The following is a 19,905-nucleotide window of genomic DNA, read 5'->3' as shown; positions in this document are numbered from 1 at the left end:
AGTGTTGCGACAGGTGAGGGTGGCAACAGGCAGAATGCTTACCTTCAGAAGTCTATGTCTTTTGTTAAAATTTATATAGATATAGAAAAAAAAAATAAGCAAAAATGAAGGCATATAACTTGGTTCATCTTACTTCAGTGTGAGCAAATTAATGCACAGGAAAGGGCCCTTTGGACTTGATGGGGAAGAGTTAAAGAACTATGCAGTTAGTTCAGTGAACCCAAGAAGGCTTTCATCTTACAGAATAAATTGCTTCTGAAACTGGGGAGTTTGAAAAGCAGTTGGTTATCTCTCTCACTCACACACACACACACACACAAACACACACTCACACACACTCACACTGACTAGTGCAAATCCTGGCCCATAGCTGCAGTCTTGCTTGTTGTTATGTTTAAATATCTTTGAAGTCATTGGGAGTTCAACCGAAGAGTTGTGGGCAGGGTTGAAGTTCATGAAAGAAGTAAAATATGTTCTGAGACGAAAGTCGAAATAAGCTTCTGCCTAGAGAGCTTTTAGAAATAGAGAAGCTGTACTGTAAGAAGAGTGCCTGGAGCCAGGCGAGAGAGAAAATGACAGCCACAGTTACAGATGGTGGTCTACCATCCTGTCAGTTCTGTTGTGAAACAATTGCCTATAATGCTGAAATTTTGACTGTTTTGTTCTTTATGTGCAATAATTTCACACTGTACTCTTATGAAATGTGAAGTATCGCAGCTGACCACTTCCCTTCTCTTAGATGAGAATTAAATAAGAATTCCCTGAATATGCAGAACCTCCAAAAATATATCCTGACTTTCCAGCTCGGCAGTTAACAAGAATTCAGAATAAATAACAAACCAGTAAATCATAAGAAAGTAATAATAAAATTCAAGCTCTTAGGGCCTAATCCTAAGTAAGCTTTGCAAAATTGCATTACAACAGCATATATGCTTTTATGAAATTGCAGTCAGTGTGATGCTGGTGGTCATTTTGGGAACACTGCCACAAATAGTGGCATGGCCTCAGCATGCTGTCTCAGAGGGTAACCTAAATTGAGGCAGGCAAACCTTCATGGGAGGCTGGTGATGGGTGCAAGACAGAACAGGGCAGGGAAGTGGAGGGAGAGTTTCTGGCTGGGAAGGCGGTGAGCAGGGGAAGAACAGGCAGAGAAGTGGTGGATCCCAGTGTAACCAGCTTGTACCAGGATCCTATTCCCTTTCGCTTACTCTTTTTAGTTCTGCAACTTTGAGACAGGTTTTAGTTAGAATTGGGCTGTTAATCAATAAAATTCAAAATCATTGGCGCATGAACACCTTTAACCTCATAGCAGCATATAGCAGTTTATTTTTAAAATTAGTGATATAAAATGAAACAGCAGAACAGCAGCATTAAAACAACAATAAAGCCAGAAGTGGCATGGGTAAAACACAGTTCATCCTCCCAACATCCCATCCACCCTCAAAATGCCAATTGAAATAAAAATGTCTTTGACTCCTACTGGAATGCCTGTAATAAGGGTCTGTTCTTAATACATAAGAGAGGGAGTTCCAGTTGCAGTGCCACCACAGAAAAGGCCCTGCTTCTCACTACCACCTCTCTCATTTCTGTTAAAGGCAGTACACAAAGAAGGTTCCCCTTGAATGATCTTTTAGATCTTTTATTATGTATGATAGATAAGCTGTTGGCTCCAACATCTGATCAGGTTTGTCCCAGATCAGGAGAGAAGCACCCACAGACACCATTGTTTGTACTTTTGAAATTTGGTGGTAATGGGTCTCCCAGTAGTTTTCTTTAGGTACAGGTGCAACCTATTTATCCACGGACTTTTTATCTTCAGATTTGTCTCAATTCGAATGTGGTGGGGGAACTGAAAGTCACATACATCTTTGCCTGCTTTGCCCTGCGATGGCATCTCACTTGGTTTCCAGGCAGCCCAAAACACTGCAAAAGGCTCCACCTCGCCCAGGCAGGGAAATAGCCTTGGAGCCATGGAAGAGGTTTCCCTTTCGAAGGAACAGTAACATTCTTGGAGCCCCTGAGCCAGCAAAGGAGGGGAAGGGGGGGAAACCTCTGTAGCCAGAACACATGCAGCAAGGTGGAGTGCTTTGTCTCTCTCTCTCTCTCACTAACACACACACAGGGGCAGGTGTGGTAGCAACAGAGGGGATTGCTTTAAAAAAAACCCAGGGAGTGTTTGCCAAATTCCCCCCTCCCCCACTGAGATGGTGCAGGCATCAAACAAAACACCCCAGCAAGGAAGCCTTCCCAGCAAGCAAAGCATGAGATTTAGCCTACAATCTGATCCACACTTTCCTGGGAGTAAACCAGGAATCCACACTTACTTCTGAGTAGAAACACATAGGACTGGACTCTTAAAAGCTCAGCATCCCACCTGTGAAAGAAGCGGGACAGCTGGGAACAGGAGGGCTGAGTACAGAGCAGGGGAGACGGAGGGAGGGGAGGGGATTGATAACAGCTGCCTTAGTTTCCTTCCAGCCCCAAGTGTCAGGCTGCAGCGTATTTGCTTAACTCTATGGAATTTAGTACAACTTGTTTTTTTTAATCGTGCTAAGTCACGGAATGGAACTAAATAAATAGGCTCCACCTGTGGTTTGACCTGAGGAATACAAACTTAGTTGGGGCTGTGCTCTCTTTAAAATGTAGCATAATTGATTATTGCAGCTTCTCATTGGAACTGTTATACAACTTTTTTTTAATGCCTATGCTTGCTAGGTTTTTTTTTGTTGTTTTTTTTTGCCTCATTATGCAGTATGCTACACACTTAAGTAGGCTTCTGTTTCAAAGCACCTGGCTTACGTATTTTAAAAGTGTGATATTATTGGCCTCACTAAGGATGAAATTGCTGCAAGAGGAAAATATAACCCCACTTTTGAAATAAAACCAAGAAGAACTGATATGTTAACAAACATTTTAAAAACCTTCTTGTAAAAGAGGCTTAATAACGTGGTAATGTTTATGTAAAGTGGGCTTATAGTGTCACACTTGAATCTAATAAAGTGGACATCCATCATGTTGTAATAAAGAGAAGAGCTTCTAATTAAAGTAGGACATCATTTGCGGGATTAAAGTCATTTAGCGTAATTGAAAAGTGTTAATACCCTATTTTATTCTCTTCCATTGGTATTACTTCAAGGGTAAAACATTTTAAGGTGAAAATGTGTCTTGTGTCTTTAATTGAATGTTATTACCTACTGATTGTAACATGTTGAAGCTGTTTAATTACAAACCTGCAGAATTAATTACAATATTGAGACCTAGATCCCAGAGGGTTAGAATGTTCTCCCTTTTTGGCAAATAAATGTAACATAAAAATTGATACCTCAGTTGTTTATAATCAAACCTTGAAACATAGCTCAATGTGATTCATTATACCCACATGTTTTTCCTTAATTGAGCTGCAATGAAGCAACAGAGGTTAACCAGGTTAATGTTTCCATCCTAATATGAAATTTTCTAGGCTTTGTACTGAGACATCACCCTATTAATTTTTTTTAAAATCTAGTGACTGTATTTTATCATCAAAATCAAGAGCATGATTCTCTTACCTTTCCCAAATTTGTATGTGCCAAGTAGTCTTTTCATTTTTCTTTGTCATTTGAATTTGCTTCGGTGTCTTTTCTCCATCATCAAGAAACTTTCTCTTTTATAATGGTTCTAGGGTAGCATTGTGTTCAGCTACTTGGGTTGGCAGACTTCTGTAAATTATAAGGCACCCTTCACTTTGGACCTGTTCCTCCCTCCTGTCTTAGTAAGTACAGCCAGCTGGAAGGGAGGAAAACTATTCCCACTGGAGTTAGCCTATTGCCAGTTTATGCATCAGCAGCTGGTCCTTTGTATTTGGTAGCTGTTCCACTCCACAAAAATGCACCAGCTTGATGCCAGGGAATGTGTACCATGACCCCTTTCTCATGTAGGTAAATTTTGGAGAGGATGTACCTCTAGAACAGATAGATTTGGATGAGGGATAAAAGTGATAATCGGAGAGGAACAAAATATATTACCACTATTCATGAATCAGTCCATGAAGTTTTGAGTCTACTGTACACAATATATTTTCGTGATCATGAATTACCATTTCAGTGGATATTTTCATGTATTCAGCACTACATAATCCTGTGTTATAATAGACACAGTGTAGGTATCTTGAAGGATCATTCAGAGGTTATAATGTTTGCTAAGTAATAAGGATGACTGATTGGTCACTCGGGGAAAATAAGCTGTGAACACACATTGGGAAGTTGGGGTGTGACCTTGCATCCCCTTCCATTGTATAATTACTTACTTTTGCTAAACCTAGAATGTTCATGTGGTTTCTAATTGTTTTTCCCCCCTGTGTTGTAAACCCACAATTTTCAGTAAATCATTTCAAATGTCTCCAAAACATTATATCACAGAAAAAACACCCTGTTTTTCAAAGAACTATTCTGATATTTCTAAACATTCTGTCTGATTTACAAAACAAAAGCATTTCAAGAGCCCACCAACCTCTTTTCTCTTTGCAAGTTACGCAGCACCATATAACTGAGAAAACTTTAATATTTGTGCATATTTATGATAAAGAACATAACTGTATCCATGACTAGAGTTTTTGATGCCTCTTGAATTGTACTAATGCATTGTCTGCATTGTCTTTGCAGAATCTTCTCTTTCCAAACCAGCCTCTCCAGCCCAACACCAGGTATTCTGTCTCACCTACAGGGGACCTTACTATTACTAACATTCAGCGATCTGATGCTGGCTACTACATCTGCCAAGCACTGACAGTTGCTGGAAGTATTTTAGCAAAAGCTCAGCTGGAAGTTACAGATGGTAAGGAATTTTGTGTTATGTTTTCTATCATAAAATAACTTTGTAACTTTCGTCTAAATCAGGGGTGTCAAACATAAGGCGCGGGGGCCTGATGTGACCCACGGAAGTATTTTATTTGGCCCTCAGGCTCTCAGCAGCTGAACAGTGCTAAGGAGTTACTGCTGAAAGGGCAGCCCACATGAAAATTGGGCTCTCCCATACCTTGAAATATGATCAAGATTTGCGTATTTTCTCTTCTGTCATTTGCAGCTAATGAGCTCCTAAGTGAGAAAAAGTGCTTATTTTTGGTTAAGACCTGTTTAATGACATCACTTCCTGCCTAATGATAACACTTCCTGCCCTTAGCAGGCATCATGAATGCTATTTGGCCCTCTGTATGAAACGGGTTTGACACCCCGGATCTAAATGCAGAAATCAAAAACAGTATCTTGCTACACATTCTTTGCACTAAGAAATCTACTTACACATTGAAATTCCACTGTTACTGAAGGGCTGTGCTCTGAAGGGCATTTTAGATGGTCAGCTTGGGCAGATAACAGTCCTCTCCAAAACAACAAATAGGCAATTCCTTAAGAACATCCTTCCTTTTCTTACGGTTTGTCTGGGGATTGTGTTTCAACCTTTCTCATTCCTGAGGCAAGAAAACTAGCCCAGCCCCTGAAACTTCAGCTATGATCTGATAATGGGTATGGTCAGTCAGTGAATAGGTATTACCAGAATCCAGCAAGCTGCTAACTGGTGGTGGTCTTCCCTGTTATTCACAGGCATAGGTGCTATCCATGATGGCAACTTTCATATGCTTTCTGGATGCACCATCTAAGGTAGAGAAATATGAACAGTAAAGATTGGAGAACTTGAACCATCACAACTAAGCCAGATTGGTACAATTTTTAACATGGGCTATGTCTTTCAATGACAGTGAAGACTTTCTGTTTACCAAAACATTTTAAAATTTGGCTTCAATATGCCTAATCTCAAATCTTCAATTAACACTGAATCCAATCCCCAAACTTGACTGATCAAGGCCCAAATCCTAACCCACTTTCCAGCACTGGCCTAGCTGTGCCAATGGGACATGTGCTGCATCCTGCAGTTGGGGGGGCACACACAGAGGCCTCCTCAAGGTAAGGGAATGTTTGTTTCTGTACCTAGGAGCTGCATTGCCCTTATGTCGGTGCTGGAAAGTAGGTTAGGATTGCTTCCCAAGAGGCCTAAAGCAACATTCTCCATCCAAAAGAAGTATTGCAGGCAGGAGGTTTGTCTTATGGGGAGAAATCATCCATTTTAGAGGGAGTGCTGGCTGTCGTGATTCATATCAACTGTGAGTACTGGTAACTCTAGATTTACACAGTCTTAATTTGCATGTTTTCAAAATAACGTGGTTTTCAAATTAAGATCAGAAGTATAATTTGCATGGGCTCATTTTCAGCACAAGGCTTTGCTGTTGAGGCAATGGGGCATGAGTGGAGGAAACACCAGCTGCCAACCTGATGAGGTGGCTGAGAGTGACGTACTCTCAGCCAACAGCAGCATACAATTTTTGAACAATTTGTAAATCTGCCTGAGATAAGCTTCCCACTGTTGTACATTAGAAAGCAAAAAGGGTTGATGAGCTGTTGCTAATCAACTGCTGCTGCTAAGGGGCTTCTTATAATTCTAGTCTATACAATTATGCATTGTATACATCATTATGACTCCACCGGGGAGGTAGAACTCCCCCAATGTACTGTCTGGCCCATCGACATTGACAACCTTACTGTCCCACTCCCAGTAGTCTCTTCCCCATAATCACCAGTGGTCAACATAAACGTTCACTGACTTTTACCCTAACCCTTACCAATCCCATTGTTTTCTGTGAGAAAAACCATTTTCATTTACGTGTTTTTATGCACCATTTTCCAGGAATGTAACCCCTGCATAAATTGAGAGCTCCCTGTATTCTAATTCTTACTAACTGCCCAACCCTATCCTGGGCCAGCCTAGGGTGTGCTGCTGCACTGGCATTGAAGTATGTGGGCTGGCCAGGGACTAGGCAGTGAGGGGAAAGGTAAGTAAAAAACCTTTTTAATAACCTACTCTGCCTTGTCCCCACTGAGCCTACTCACATCTGCACCAGCTCTTTGACTGGTATAAATCTGAGTGAGTCCAAGGGGGTGTGTTGAGCCCAAGCAAGGGACATAGGATATAGACACACCGCCATCAATATTCACCCCCAAACAGCCCTGAACACAACTCCATCTGGTTCCAATCTCCACCTGGATACTTCCCCTGAACACCTCCTCTGCCAATTACCTACTCCAGCAAAGTCTCTGGAGGTCGCTGAAAGCACACAGCTGCCAGCTGGTTGCGCTTGCAGCCCCAGTTCGCTTGCCATTGCAGTGGTTCCTATACTAGCAGCCCAGGCCTTGAACTGATGGAGCACAAGTTCCATCAGTGCAAGGGTGGTATAGGAATGGGCCATAATTTTCTAAGATTAGTGTCCCTAAAGTTTCTCTGTAGCAAAACTATTGTCAGTGTAGAACCAGTATAAGGAAATCACAATTATGAACTTCTCTTGGTTTCTCTTACAAATTTCCTGTTTTAATTAATACCTTTATTACCAATAAATTACCAATAAAGTCAGTATTACCAATAAAAATATTACTTTTTGTTTTAAATTCCCTAAACTTATAGTTCAGCAATATCAATACTAACCCTATATATTCAAGTAATATTACTGATCACATGGTGTATACATATTAGTGAATTTTTCAGAGACCCCACTAAGAAAAAGTATGGTCCAGCTAAAGGTCAGTACAGATAAGATCCTAATTGTGCCATTTCTACTTACTTTTTTATTCATCAACATAGCAGCTTTGGAAGGCGAGGTGAAAATCAGGAAAGATAGGTGCAAATGTTAACTTCTTTTCCAGAACTTGTAACAATCTTAAGGGGTTAGTTTTATCAAAACTGTACATGAGAGGAAAGGGTTAAATGCAACCTATGTCACAGTTCCAATCTTTATCAGGCTTAGGCTCAAATCCTACCTGACTCTCCGGCACTGGTATAGCTGTGCCAATGGGACATGTGCTGCATCCTGCAACTGGATGGCTCTCACTGTCCTCAAAGTAAGGGAATGTTTGTTCCCTTACCTCAAAGCTGCATTGCCATTATGTCGGTGCTGGAACGTGGGTTAGGACTGTGCCCTGAGCCATGGTTTTTATGTTGATTAAGAAAACCAAACTGAGGGCCCAGTCCTATCCTATTTTCTGGGGCTGACACAGCCACAATGCAGCCCTGGGGTAAGAGAACAAATTTTCTGTTACTTTGAGGAGACCTCCATGATTGCCCCACTGCCATCACAGGATGGTGGTGGTACCTGCCCCATTGGCATGACTGCATCAGCCCTGGAAATTTAGATAGGATTGAACTCAAAAGCAGAAATTATAGCATGGTTAGCATTATATCTGTTTTGATCTAGGATATACTCCCCTAAGCAATCTCTTTTGAGGATGATCCTCACCTAGTAGTTGAGATAGTACATAGAGATCTAATGGCAGTCAAATAAATCCCAAAGGAGATTTTAATCAGAGGCATAACTCACAAAGTCCCCCCCCCCCCGTTCTGCTGTAGGCTGAGAAAATTAGGTTCAAGTCTTGTTCTATTAAAGTAAATGGGGATGTTTCAGTTTTAAACCCAGCTATTCAAATATCTAGCCTTTTATTTCTTCATAGTCTCATTCCCTCACAATACTTGCTTTTGGTAAATCAGCTCATGAGGATTTTCTATGTCTGTTTTTCAAATGGAATTTTTTTATCAAGGCTACCCCTATTGTGAGGGAAGGGAAGGAAAAGACTGTGTGTGGCAAGGCTTTGTGTTGCAAGGATAAATTCTTGAAATGAAGGAAATCACAGGAAGTGGGCCAAGAAAGTTTAACAGGAAAGGTGTGTACAAGATATGGAAAGGAATTATCATAAAAAAATAAAATTTTAAAGATATGAAATATGCTGTTCTTGAGTTTTAATGTAACTTTAAAGCACTCTCTTTTATATGTTAAATAAAAATTCATGAAATATTCAGGATTCAAAAATTTTCAAATATTCAGAAGTCAAAATACTCAACATGCATATTATAAGTAAGTTATCTATACACATTAATCTAAATGTTATAATATAAATGTCCAGATACATTATTTGGCAAAAAGCAACATCATATATAAGAAGCTTTCATGTAGTCATATGTATGGCTTTTGATTTCTCCCCTAAATGTTGTTAATATGAGAGTTTTCCTCATGGAATTTTGTCTGTTAAGATTATTGGAGATAATAAAGTCAAAATTCCAATTTGCTTACCAGTTTATTACATTCTATCACCTTAATACACTGTGTCTTAACTGACGCATTAAATACCTGCTGACAGACTTTGATGAATTTTTACCATTAAAAATTGTGTGTTATGAACAGAACTGCTTTTATGGACCCCTTAGAGACTCAAATGCTCTGTGAAAGTCTGAAAAAATGGCTAATTCTGAATAATCTGGCTTCTCACAAGTGCATATTCATCATGAATGACAGGTAGAAGGTTCAGCAGCATGTTGTTATGGTGGACTGAACATGGGCTTGATACTGTCTTTTTGTTTTCAAAAAGATGAGAATATTTTTATGACTAGGAAAGATAATTTCTTTCTTATCCTTGAGTCTTTACAAATGTGCTGCTAGTTTCTGGAGATTAAAGCTTAACCTTCCCTTGGTGACCTCTTTAAACTTCCCCTTTCTTTTACTCTTGATGACAAAATGATGCATTTTCATACAACTCAAATTTACATGTAGATTAAAAAGACATTTAAAATTAATGGAAGAGCAGTATTTTCTTAAAATCTGTCTATGATGCTGTCTGATTCAGTGCAGTGGCTGTGATTGGAATAAATAGAGCACACAAATATTGGCCAAGAAGACATTGAGTTGTTAATGTTTGCACCTGCTGGTGCTGAAAAGATTTACTGCTACAGAAGTTGAAAGGAGCAAGTCAGGTTCAAGGATATCAATGATGAGAAATTCTTCCTTCAGACAGTCAGAGTCTGTCTGATTCCCTGGCATAACTCTGCATAGAGTAATACTTTCCATAATATCATTTTGTCCAAGTAGTAATTAGTAACATTTGGTAATATACCTGTGCCAAAGGGCATCTCGTGCCCACTTATTTGTTATATATGTTTACTTATTTGTTAAATTTGTATTCCATAATTTCTCCAAGGAGTTCAGAGCGGCATACATGAGATTGCCTGCATCCTGTTTTACCATTGTGCTTAGATTTTTTAAATATGTATTTTGTGTTGACAAAGTAATAAAAGAGGCCACAATCTAACATCTTACAAATATAAGCACATAACATTGCTACTACTAGCCATATTTTGTAATATCTTTTGGGTGTTTGGCTGGTGATTTCATTTTTCTTTCTTAGTGCGGAATTTTTCTTTTTGGTTAATGATTTAATAATAGATGCAACTTATCATGTTCGTTTTGAACACATTTTTGTTTTGCTCCAGAGCAATTTAGGTCCAATTGAAATGGCAGTACAGAATGAAAACATATGATGAGAGCAGAAAAACAAGTGTTTAATTATACCATATATAGCTATGTTTCAGTTGTTACATTTTGCATTCTGAAAGTCTTTTGGAAATATTTTTAACTCAAGTGTTCATATGAGAAGAGATTGCTAGCTTTGATAAAATGTGCTGAGCTGAGTGATAATTTTGCTGATTATGGATTCTGCTAAGAGCATTCAATATACAGTATTTGAAATTCAGATATACTTTTGTGAAATGCCGCCATATAAATACATTTTCTTTCTCTCTCATGGAAAAATGAAATCATTTTTTAAAATTAAGACACTCTGGGCAATTTTCTTCAAAGGAAAACTAGGTAAGCACCTGAGTTTTATAATGGCACATTATGCAAATGTACTAAAAGCTTCAATATACCTGTCAGCATGAGTGTAATATAGAAAATTCAATTATTAACTCTATAACATTTAGCTTTTTCAGTGCACTTAAATATTAAAAGCCAATCTCAATTTCCTCTAATTTATTCATTATTCACTGTTGTTGGCTGAATTTATTGTTGTTTTGTACTTTTGGCTCTATAGACATATTAATAATTGCTTGGCATATAGGTAATCTATACTTGCCATTCAAGAGTAGTCTTGCTTTAAAAAATAGTAGCCTTGCTTACTTCTGTATTGGCCAGATGAATGCTTATTTCCACATTATTTGTACCATTAATTTTATATAGAATGTGTTTCATCTAATTTTATTTCTGTAGCATCTTTTTTTCCACGTGTGCACTTGAATCCTTAGAGGAAACTTGAGATACAAACATAATTTTTAAAAAGTCTAAATGTATACATACCTTAGAAAGCAAAGATTGTGAATACATAAAAAGAAATTGTTTTAGAAATGAAGCAAGTGTTAATTGGCACATTGAAGTACTCACTAACAGCAAGTTGAACTTCAAACATTTTTGAATATTTTAAAACATAGGTTTTAAAAAAATTAGAATTTTAAAGACATTCTTCAGAGAATTTACAAGTTATAGTTATGAAGCCAATATAGTTGTTCACAGATCACTGGAAACCCTAAGAGTTCATTTAACCTTTACCCTTAATGTCATGGAAACCTGTAGTAATCTTTCACCCATAATACCTTTTGAAAATGAAGATTCCTTCTGACCAGGAGATTTTCAATTACATTATTGATCAGCTGCATTTAAAGGATGATGATCTCGTCATTTGGGCAGTAAAAACTAATTAGATGCTAAACAGTGGTATCTTTTAAGGGGGGGGGGCTTTCAGACTACCAATGACTTTACAAATAAGTAAAGTACTTAATTGTAAGTACTTTAAAACTATAACTGTTCACCTAGAACAGGGGTGTTAAACTCATTTCATACAGCCCGCCAAATAGCATTCATGGCAATTGCTGAGGCCAAAGTGATATCATTAGGCAGGAACTGCTGTCTTTTAGCAGGTTATAACCAGAAAAAGCACTTTTTCCTTACTTAGGAGCTCATTAGTTACAAAAGATGAAATATACAAATCTCAATCACTTTTTCAAGATATGGGGGAGATCAGTTATCGCAGGGACCAGATAAACAGCCTTATGTTCACAGTTAATACTAGTTCACAGGCCTTATGGATTCATGACCTAGAGCAGGGGTGTCCAAAGTTTTTGGCAGGAGGGCCACATGTCTCTGACGCTGTGTCAGGAGCGGGAGAATTAATTTACATTTAAAATTTGAATAAATTTACATAAGTTTACATAAATGAATATATTAAAGATGAACTTATATGAATGAATGAAGGTCTTGCAATAGCTCAAGGCCTATAAAAGGCCTTGCATAAAGCAATGCTGGTCTTTCCTTTGCTACCGCTACTGCATCACAGTGAAACAACAAGCAGTGGAGGGAGCCCTCATCCCACAGCTCACGCGAGAGACCAAACAGTCGTCCTCATGCTGAGAGCAGTTGCATCAAGCCAGTGAGGGCTCCAACAAATCTCCAGAGGGCCAGAGGCTCATTGCAGACTGTGGGCTTCCTGAGGGCCGCATTGAGAGGCCTTAAGGGCTGCAAGTGGCCCCAGGGCTGGGGTTTGGGCACCCCTGACCTTGAGGATTCACAGTGGATATGAAACTTACAGCACATTCCTACGCATGTTTTCACAGAAGTAAATTCCATTGAGATCAATTAGACCTATCCTTTGTACAGTGTATATAGGATTGCAGCCTGAGAGCCGAAACCTGAGCTCCCAGGGTGCACAGCTGTGGTGGCACCGAAAATGGCTGCCGCCGCATCCAACTCACCCACAGCAGCCATGGGCAGCACCTTGGGAAAAGGGGACTTTTGTCCCCTTCCCCCGGATAAAGGGAGTAGCCCCAAAAGGTCGGTGGTGAGGTAAGAGTCTTCATGTCAGGGGCCGAGCCCAATGTGAAGAATCAGGACCTGGTGGAGCATCGCTCCACAAGTCCCACCTCCCTCCCTCACTGGCCCTTTTCCCCAGCATGCCTCCCCTGCCCTCTCCCCACCTCACCACCATGCATCCTCCCCGCCCTCCACCTGCCCACCACTTGCTTCCCCCTTCCCCAGAACACCTCCTCTCCACCTCCCCCCACACCCCTGCTTTCCTTTCTGCTGCTTGGCGGTCTGGCGCATCGAGCTCAGGATTGTGCTCTTAGGCATTTATGTATCACATTAAATACTTTTTCTCTAGGTATTCTCGTGGTGAAACAAACTTCTTTCTTTCTTTTCAAATTTGTTTTCATAACAGCACTGTGAAGTTGGTGATGCTGAGAGAGGATGACTGGTCCAGGATCTTCAAATAAGTGACTGAGAGGTTTAATAATAATAATAATAACAACTTTATTTTTACCCCGCCTTTCTCCCCGAAGGGACTCGGGTCTTTCTGGTCCTCATCTGACACTATAATACAGGGGTGTCAAACATAAGGCCCAGGTTCCGGATGCAGTCCCAGAAAGCTTTTTTTCCAACCTTCAGGCTCTCAGCTGCTGAGCACTGCTGAGGTGTTACTGCTGAAACAGCAGCGCACATGAAAATTGGACTCTCCCATATCTTGAAATATGATCAAGATTTGCGTATTTTCTCTTCTATCATTTGCAGTTAATGAGAACAAAGTGCTTATTTCTGGCCTTCAGCTGCTTAATGATGTCACTTTCTGGTTAATGACATCACGTCTGTCCCGCAGCAGGCGTCCTGAATGCTAACTTCGGCCCTCTATATGAAACGAGTTTGACACCCCTGCTCTGATATATCTAACATTACATGATACAGGTTCCCAAAAACTAATGCAGGTTGAGTCTTATTATTCATAAGAGTTCTGTTCCCAGAACCCACTTGGATGGCAAAAATCAAACTATCAATTAAAAAAAAAAAGTTCCTTTGCTCAGGTGATTTAAAAACAGCCTTGCTGACCTTTGTGATGTTAAGATAGAGTCATTAAGAGGACAATCCAACAATCACTCTATTTCCGGGTGCTTAGAAAGGATTATCTTTCTTTCATGTTCAGGGGGAAGGGAAGGGGTCACTTGGAGAGAGAATGGTTGATGGATTGTCAACTGGCTGCACTCTAACTATTGTAAAGGACTGTTTTCCTTTAATTTAAAGGGCCCTTCTCTTCATGTTGAGATAAAAATCTCTACAACAGCAAGAAAAGCATTTTAAAGAGGTGCATTTTTCCCCTTCTCCAGGGAACAGCACATTTCTTTTCATTTGCAGTGGCCATTTGCCATAAGTAAAATCCATGTATAAAAAATCAGTGTATAACAGGGTTGGACCTGTAAACCCATTCATAGTTTCATGCAGGTTTAGTACCCCTTATCTGGAGTTCTGAAATATGGAATATTCCTAAAATATTGAGCTTTTTTGAGCACCAACTTTTTATTTTTTTACTTTCTTCCCTAAAGAAATAAAATAATAAAAAACTGTTTCATGCACAAACCTTGTTTCATGCACAAAATTATTAAACATATTTTTAAAATTACCTTCAGGCTATGTGTTTAAGGGGTATATGAAACATAAATGAATTTTGTGTTTAGACTTGGGCCCCAACCCCAAGATCTCTCATTATGCATATGCAAGTATTCCAAAATAAGGAAAAATCTGAAATCCAAAACACTTCTGGTCCTAAGCACTTCAGCTAAGAGATGCCCAGCTTTTATTAACTGTAGCAACTTTTTGTTCTGTGGGCTTTAAAAACAAAAAAAGACATTAAGGTTGTTAAGATCCAAGAAAGATATTCCATAGCACCTCAACCATAAAAAGCATGTCCAAAAGCAAATATTTAAGATCAATATCAATAATGTTTAAACTGTAAATAATAAATTCTCCATTTTGTGGATGAATTGATAGTAAAAAATAGTCGCCAGAACCATGAATCCTAAGATTTTTTTTTATAATTCTATCTGTTTCTGATCTGTAAATTCTGTGAATGAGGCAGAGGTGGGGGAAGTGAGGAATAAATATTTCAGGATGATGAATTTGAATTTGTTACAAACATTTCTGTCATCTATTGTAATATCAATTTATAGGTTGGTTTATTGGTGTAATTTTGTTATGTTCAATGCTAATTTCCTTTAGCTCCCGTCAGCCTTGAATTTCAGGGTATTTCCATTCAGATTCTAAACTAAATAATATGAGTACCTCAGCAACTAGAGGCATTTGACATGAGATGTGGTTACATTAACTCCAAGCAACAATCTAATTTCATTTGTATAACCTGATGTTTGTCTTTTTAGTTATAAGCAAGTGAATTAGGAAGCAAGAGTTATATTTTTCTGCTTAACAGATGGCAAAGGGAATATGTTCAACAGCAGAATTATTTATGAAAAACTGTTCTTGCAAGAAAAGTGAACATGAGCACCTACTTCATTCTGAGATATCCCAGTGGTGGCAGAATGAAGAATGCATGCAGCCAGGCGCACACAAGTCACAGAATCATTTATAAAGTTACTCAAGCATACAAATGTATAAATTTAAGAGAGAGATTAGAGTTCATGACTTTAAAATATGATGAAAAGATTTGATGTGTAAGCAGTTAGACAGGTTGATTAAATATGAACTGTTTCTCACTAGAGAGCCAATTACATGATTGAAGAGTTGGGATTGGGATTTTTGTCTGTAACAATTAGAAATGATGCTTCTGATTATTACTACCCTGAAGAATAATTAGAAGAAAAGTCTGAGTTATGCAACTTTTAATTAACAATTATTGACAATTTTGTTGTCTGTTCTGGTTGTCCAGGAAAGAAAGACCAAGATCCTGAACACTACTTGGTTTTAAACAAGGGATTTTGCTAGTCCAATGAAATTTTTCGTGTTACTATTTAAGATGTGTTGTAAATAGCTTTTTAAACTCCCCTCAGTTTGAAAAAAATACCTCTGTAGGCCCCATAAGATTCGCAGAACTAGTTTTATTGTTTATTTAGATCCTGGCTGTTTTTGGTTGGTTGGATCATGGGTGGCATCAGAGGCTAAGGTCGCAATCGTATCTTGTGCTGGAACAGGCAAGCCAGAAGACTTGCGTTGTATTCAGCGTGAGATAGGGCACCATAGTGGCTCAACTGAAGGTAAGGGGAAACTCTTGGTTCCTCTGTCCCAAGGTTTGGTTCCTCTGTTGGCACAGAGGCTGAATTCAGCCTCCGTGCACCAGCCTAATCAACTCACGAAGAGGCGCAAACGTGCCTTATGGCCCGTTCGCGACCCTCCTGGGCCAGCACACGGGACTTGCGCAGGCCCAAGGACGCGTCAAGATTGCGCCCTAAGTCTACCTGGAAATGTGCCAAGAGTCTACAGTCTGCCAGGGACAATCCTCCCCATGGCTAGCTACAGAATGACTTGCAGAATTCAAGCTGTTGAGTAGCAATTCCAGGCTTTCTTAGTCAACATCTTTGTTGCTACAAGTAACATGACAGCCAGTGGGGTTCTTTGAGGAATCTTCTAGGCCGTGAGAGGCAGCTTCTATTGACAGCGGCCCTGAGTTGAATCTAGGAAACCATAAGCAGAATCAATATGAATTGGTGTTGCTCAGCAAAGATTTGTGCAATGTCTTGCAAAGCATTCACACAAAGGGTAGGTTTCATAACAGTGTTCAAGAAATTCCAGAAACGGTAAATCTCCTAAAGTGTAATAAATCTTGTAAAGTAAAAGTGAATTTTATTTCACTTTACTTGCAAAAGTTGTAAATGCTTTTTCAATAGTAAAATACTCCTTCACATTGCATGGTGCCTTTGGGTCCAACTTGGTGTCTAAGAATTGATGTACATGAATGTTGATATCTAGTGGATATTCTGAAAATAGTATGATTATTATATTTTCATTTTTATTCAGTTCTTCCTCCAAGGAGCTCAGAATGGCTTCATGATTTTTATGCTCATGGTTGACTGCTCTTGTATATAGTTGTTGGAGCAACATTAGTGTGGTACTCTGTAGAAAATATCTGTTCAAGTTGTTTGTATTCTGTTTGACAAATGTAACGTTATAAGCATGATTTTCAGTGGCAGAGGATATTAAGTAGTAAACGTATTTATTAACTTTGTTCTTTCTCAGTTTTAACAGATAGGCCTCCACCAATCATCCTTCAGGGACCTGTAAACCAGACATTGGCAGTAGATGGAACAGCTTTGTTGAAGTGCAAAGCTACTGGTGACCCATTGCCTGTTATTAGTTGGTTAAAAGAAGGCTTCACTTTCCTTGGCAGAGATCCAAGGACATCCATACAGGACCAAGGAACTTTGCAAATTAAGCCTTTAAGGGTGGGTGTGAAATCTTGTTTACCATCCTGAAATTGAGAAACTAATGTTTAAATATTTAATTATTAATTGAATGTAATCCAAGTACTCATCTACTTAACCGTAGGTTGTAAAGCTGCCTACTGTCAAGGCACTTTGCCAACGAGACACTTGTCAGCATGTAAAAGGAATTCTTAATGGTTAACTGCAGAAGGAAAAAAGTACCCCCTGTACATAAAGAGCTTGGGGCATCATTTGGTGGCAATATCAGGCCCCCCCCCACGAGTGTTCCTCAACAGTGATGTTTGGTTATAATAAAAAAGAACAATAACATATACCAGTGTTTCTCAAACTGTGGGTCGGGACCCACTAGGTGGGTCGCGAGCCAATTTCGGTGGGTCCCCATTCATTTCAGTATTTTATTTTTCATATATTTGACTTGATGCTACCGTGGTATATGACCACATTTGGGGAAATGTTACAGACCTGTACTTTGAACAAGCTACTATTTTAACAATGATAGTCAATGGGACCTACTCCTGGGTAAGTGTGGGTGGGATTGCAGCCTAGGATTGTTAAAAATGTTCCTGCTTGACGATGTCACTTCCGGTCATGATATCACTTCCAGTGGGTCCTGACAGATTCTCATTCTAAAAAGTGGGTCCCAATGCTAAATGTGTGAGAACCACTGACATATGCTATTATCCTGCGTTTTAACAATTTTTAAAGAGTAAGCCTTTGAAGTTTGCTGAGCATATTACCTTTCCTTTCACTTCATCAAAATCTCCTGCCCTTGCTATAGAATCTTGACATAGACTCTCTAATGAAATATTGGGATAGCTGGCAATAATATCTCATTAAATGTTCAGGACCTGGCATTAGAATTCCACCAATTTTTAATATCATAAAGTTCATAAATAGTTCATATACTTTTTAAAATTAAGTTTCAACTAGTTCATTTGTCATTAAAGAATTGAAAATTATATTACCAGTAATAATGAAGATATTTATGTGACATAAATGTAGAGACTGTTTTGCCACAATTGTGTCCCTGGCTCTTCTGCCGCCTGGGGCAGGAACACCAATGCTGCCCCCCTGACCCAGCAGTAATTGCAGTGATGTGATGACATCACCACTGTTACTTCTGGCAGGTTCTGAGCAGTCACCCAATTTTTTTTTCCAAAGTGAAAGAAGCAGATGGCTGCTCTGAGAGGCTACCAGCTTCTTTTCACTTTTTTTGAAAGTGAAAAAGCCAGCAGCCTTTCTGATTGGCTGCCAGCTTCTTTCACTTTGGGGAAAAAAGCAAAAAAAAAGAGGGCAGATGCTCAGAGCATACAGGAACTACTCCGAGTGCACACTGTGGGGGCACTCATCCCTCAGGTGTTCATCATTGTTAGCTGCAGTTATGATTTACCACCCCTTAAAAGTTAATGTAAGTGCTCACCAGTGGTTTGACAAAGAACATAGGAAGGGTTTTGCTCCAGGTAGAAAAAATGTGGCAGAGTAGGAGCAAGATTCCCCAGGTTGGTTTTTTATTTACTTACTGTGTTTAATAAAGAGTCAGTGTTGTGTCTGCACTGGCCATAGTGTGAAGGGGAACTATTGTTTCTGCATACTGCTCATAAATTCAGGATAAATTTTTAATCCTCTTTAAGTATGGATGCTATAGAAATATAGCATTAGCAATTATGCTGCAGTAGAAAACAGAATTATGTCTTATTTTATATTTAAGGATATCATACCGTAAGATGCATTACTGTCTTGTTGGTATGTCTGATAAATTACTACCTTGATGATGATATACAGTAGAATGCATACATTGTGCAGATATAATTATATGTAGAAACCTGTAAAACTTAGTAACTATAGGATTCTGTATGCACAGTTAAAATTTTAGTGCAAGAACTATTTAGTTGCATGAATAGTAGTACTTTTATTATCACTTCTTCTGCCCTCTCCTCATAAATGGGCAGAAAGAGTGTAAAGAAATGCAAGGCTGTTTTGTTTTCTGCCACTATCTCATCAGTACTCGTAAATGAATTGTTAACCTCCTTGGAACAAAATAGAACTTATTAAAAAATGTATGCTAGCTTTCCTTGAGTAAACAATTTATCCTCCCTCTCAAGGCTAAAGGCAGGTTTGGGCCATGAAGGTTAATGTGTTTTTACTGTAGAGCTGGATTAAAGAATGCGCTTGAATAGTCAAGATTCCCCAGTAGTGTTAGCAAGCAGCAATTAAAGAAGCAAGCAAACTCTCTGAGTAGTGATGATGAGCTTCTGACAAGAAGCCACATATCAAAGCTTGTAGGATACACATATGCATCCAGCTTTGTAGGCAACCAAATGTGTGTTGAGTTTTCCAAATCCATTAAACACTTTTTAAAAGTGTGTAAAATAAAAATAAATTCCCATTTAGCAGTGGGAAAGTATCAGCAAGAAAGTAAGAAGCATTATAGCATGCAGAATTGATATTGATCTTTGGATGGCTGATCCATTTACAAAAATGGTCCTTAAAAAATTAACACCTTTTTCTTGCAGTAGAATTTATGCTCAGAAAAGTGGGTGAGATGACAGAGTTGAACAAATTTAGAGGAGTATGAACTAGAAGGAGTATTTTAACTGGAAGGCTTAGTTTTAACTAACACAAGTTTGTCAAGAAGGACTCTGCATGAAAGAAAACAAAGTCTGTAGAGTAAGGTCAGCTTCAGAAGAAAGTAGTCACCCAACCACCCACCCCCCATTAACAGATTGGGAGAAAAAAAAATCCATTTAACTTCATACTGGATACCAAGGGAGCACCATGCCTCTGATGCCTGAATCC

The 19,905-nt window shown here is 39.0% G+C and overlaps 1 protein-coding gene across 3 annotated transcripts in view; it reads left to right on the top strand.

Moving 5' to 3' along the window:
• ROBO2 (roundabout guidance receptor 2) overlaps positions 1-19,905 on the top strand; it is a 606,994-nt gene that overhangs the window by 483,996 nt on the left and 103,093 nt on the right. For all 3 annotated transcript variants that reach the window (XM_066622392.1, XM_066622390.1, XM_066622391.1), the window contains 2 exons: positions 4,641-4,812; positions 16,904-17,109. In XM_066622392.1, the coding sequence (XP_066478489.1) occupies positions 4,641-4,812; positions 16,904-17,109 (378 nt within the window). The remainder of the gene's footprint in view (positions 1-4,640; positions 4,813-16,903; positions 17,110-19,905) is intronic.

This window comes from Tiliqua scincoides, chromosome 3, assembly GCF_035046505.1.
Source record: "Tiliqua scincoides isolate rTilSci1 chromosome 3, rTilSci1.hap2, whole genome shotgun sequence".
In the NCBI taxonomy this organism is placed as follows: domain Eukaryota; kingdom Metazoa; phylum Chordata; class Lepidosauria; order Squamata; family Scincidae; genus Tiliqua; species Tiliqua scincoides.
This window is presented reverse-complemented; position numbering and strand designations above follow the sequence as displayed.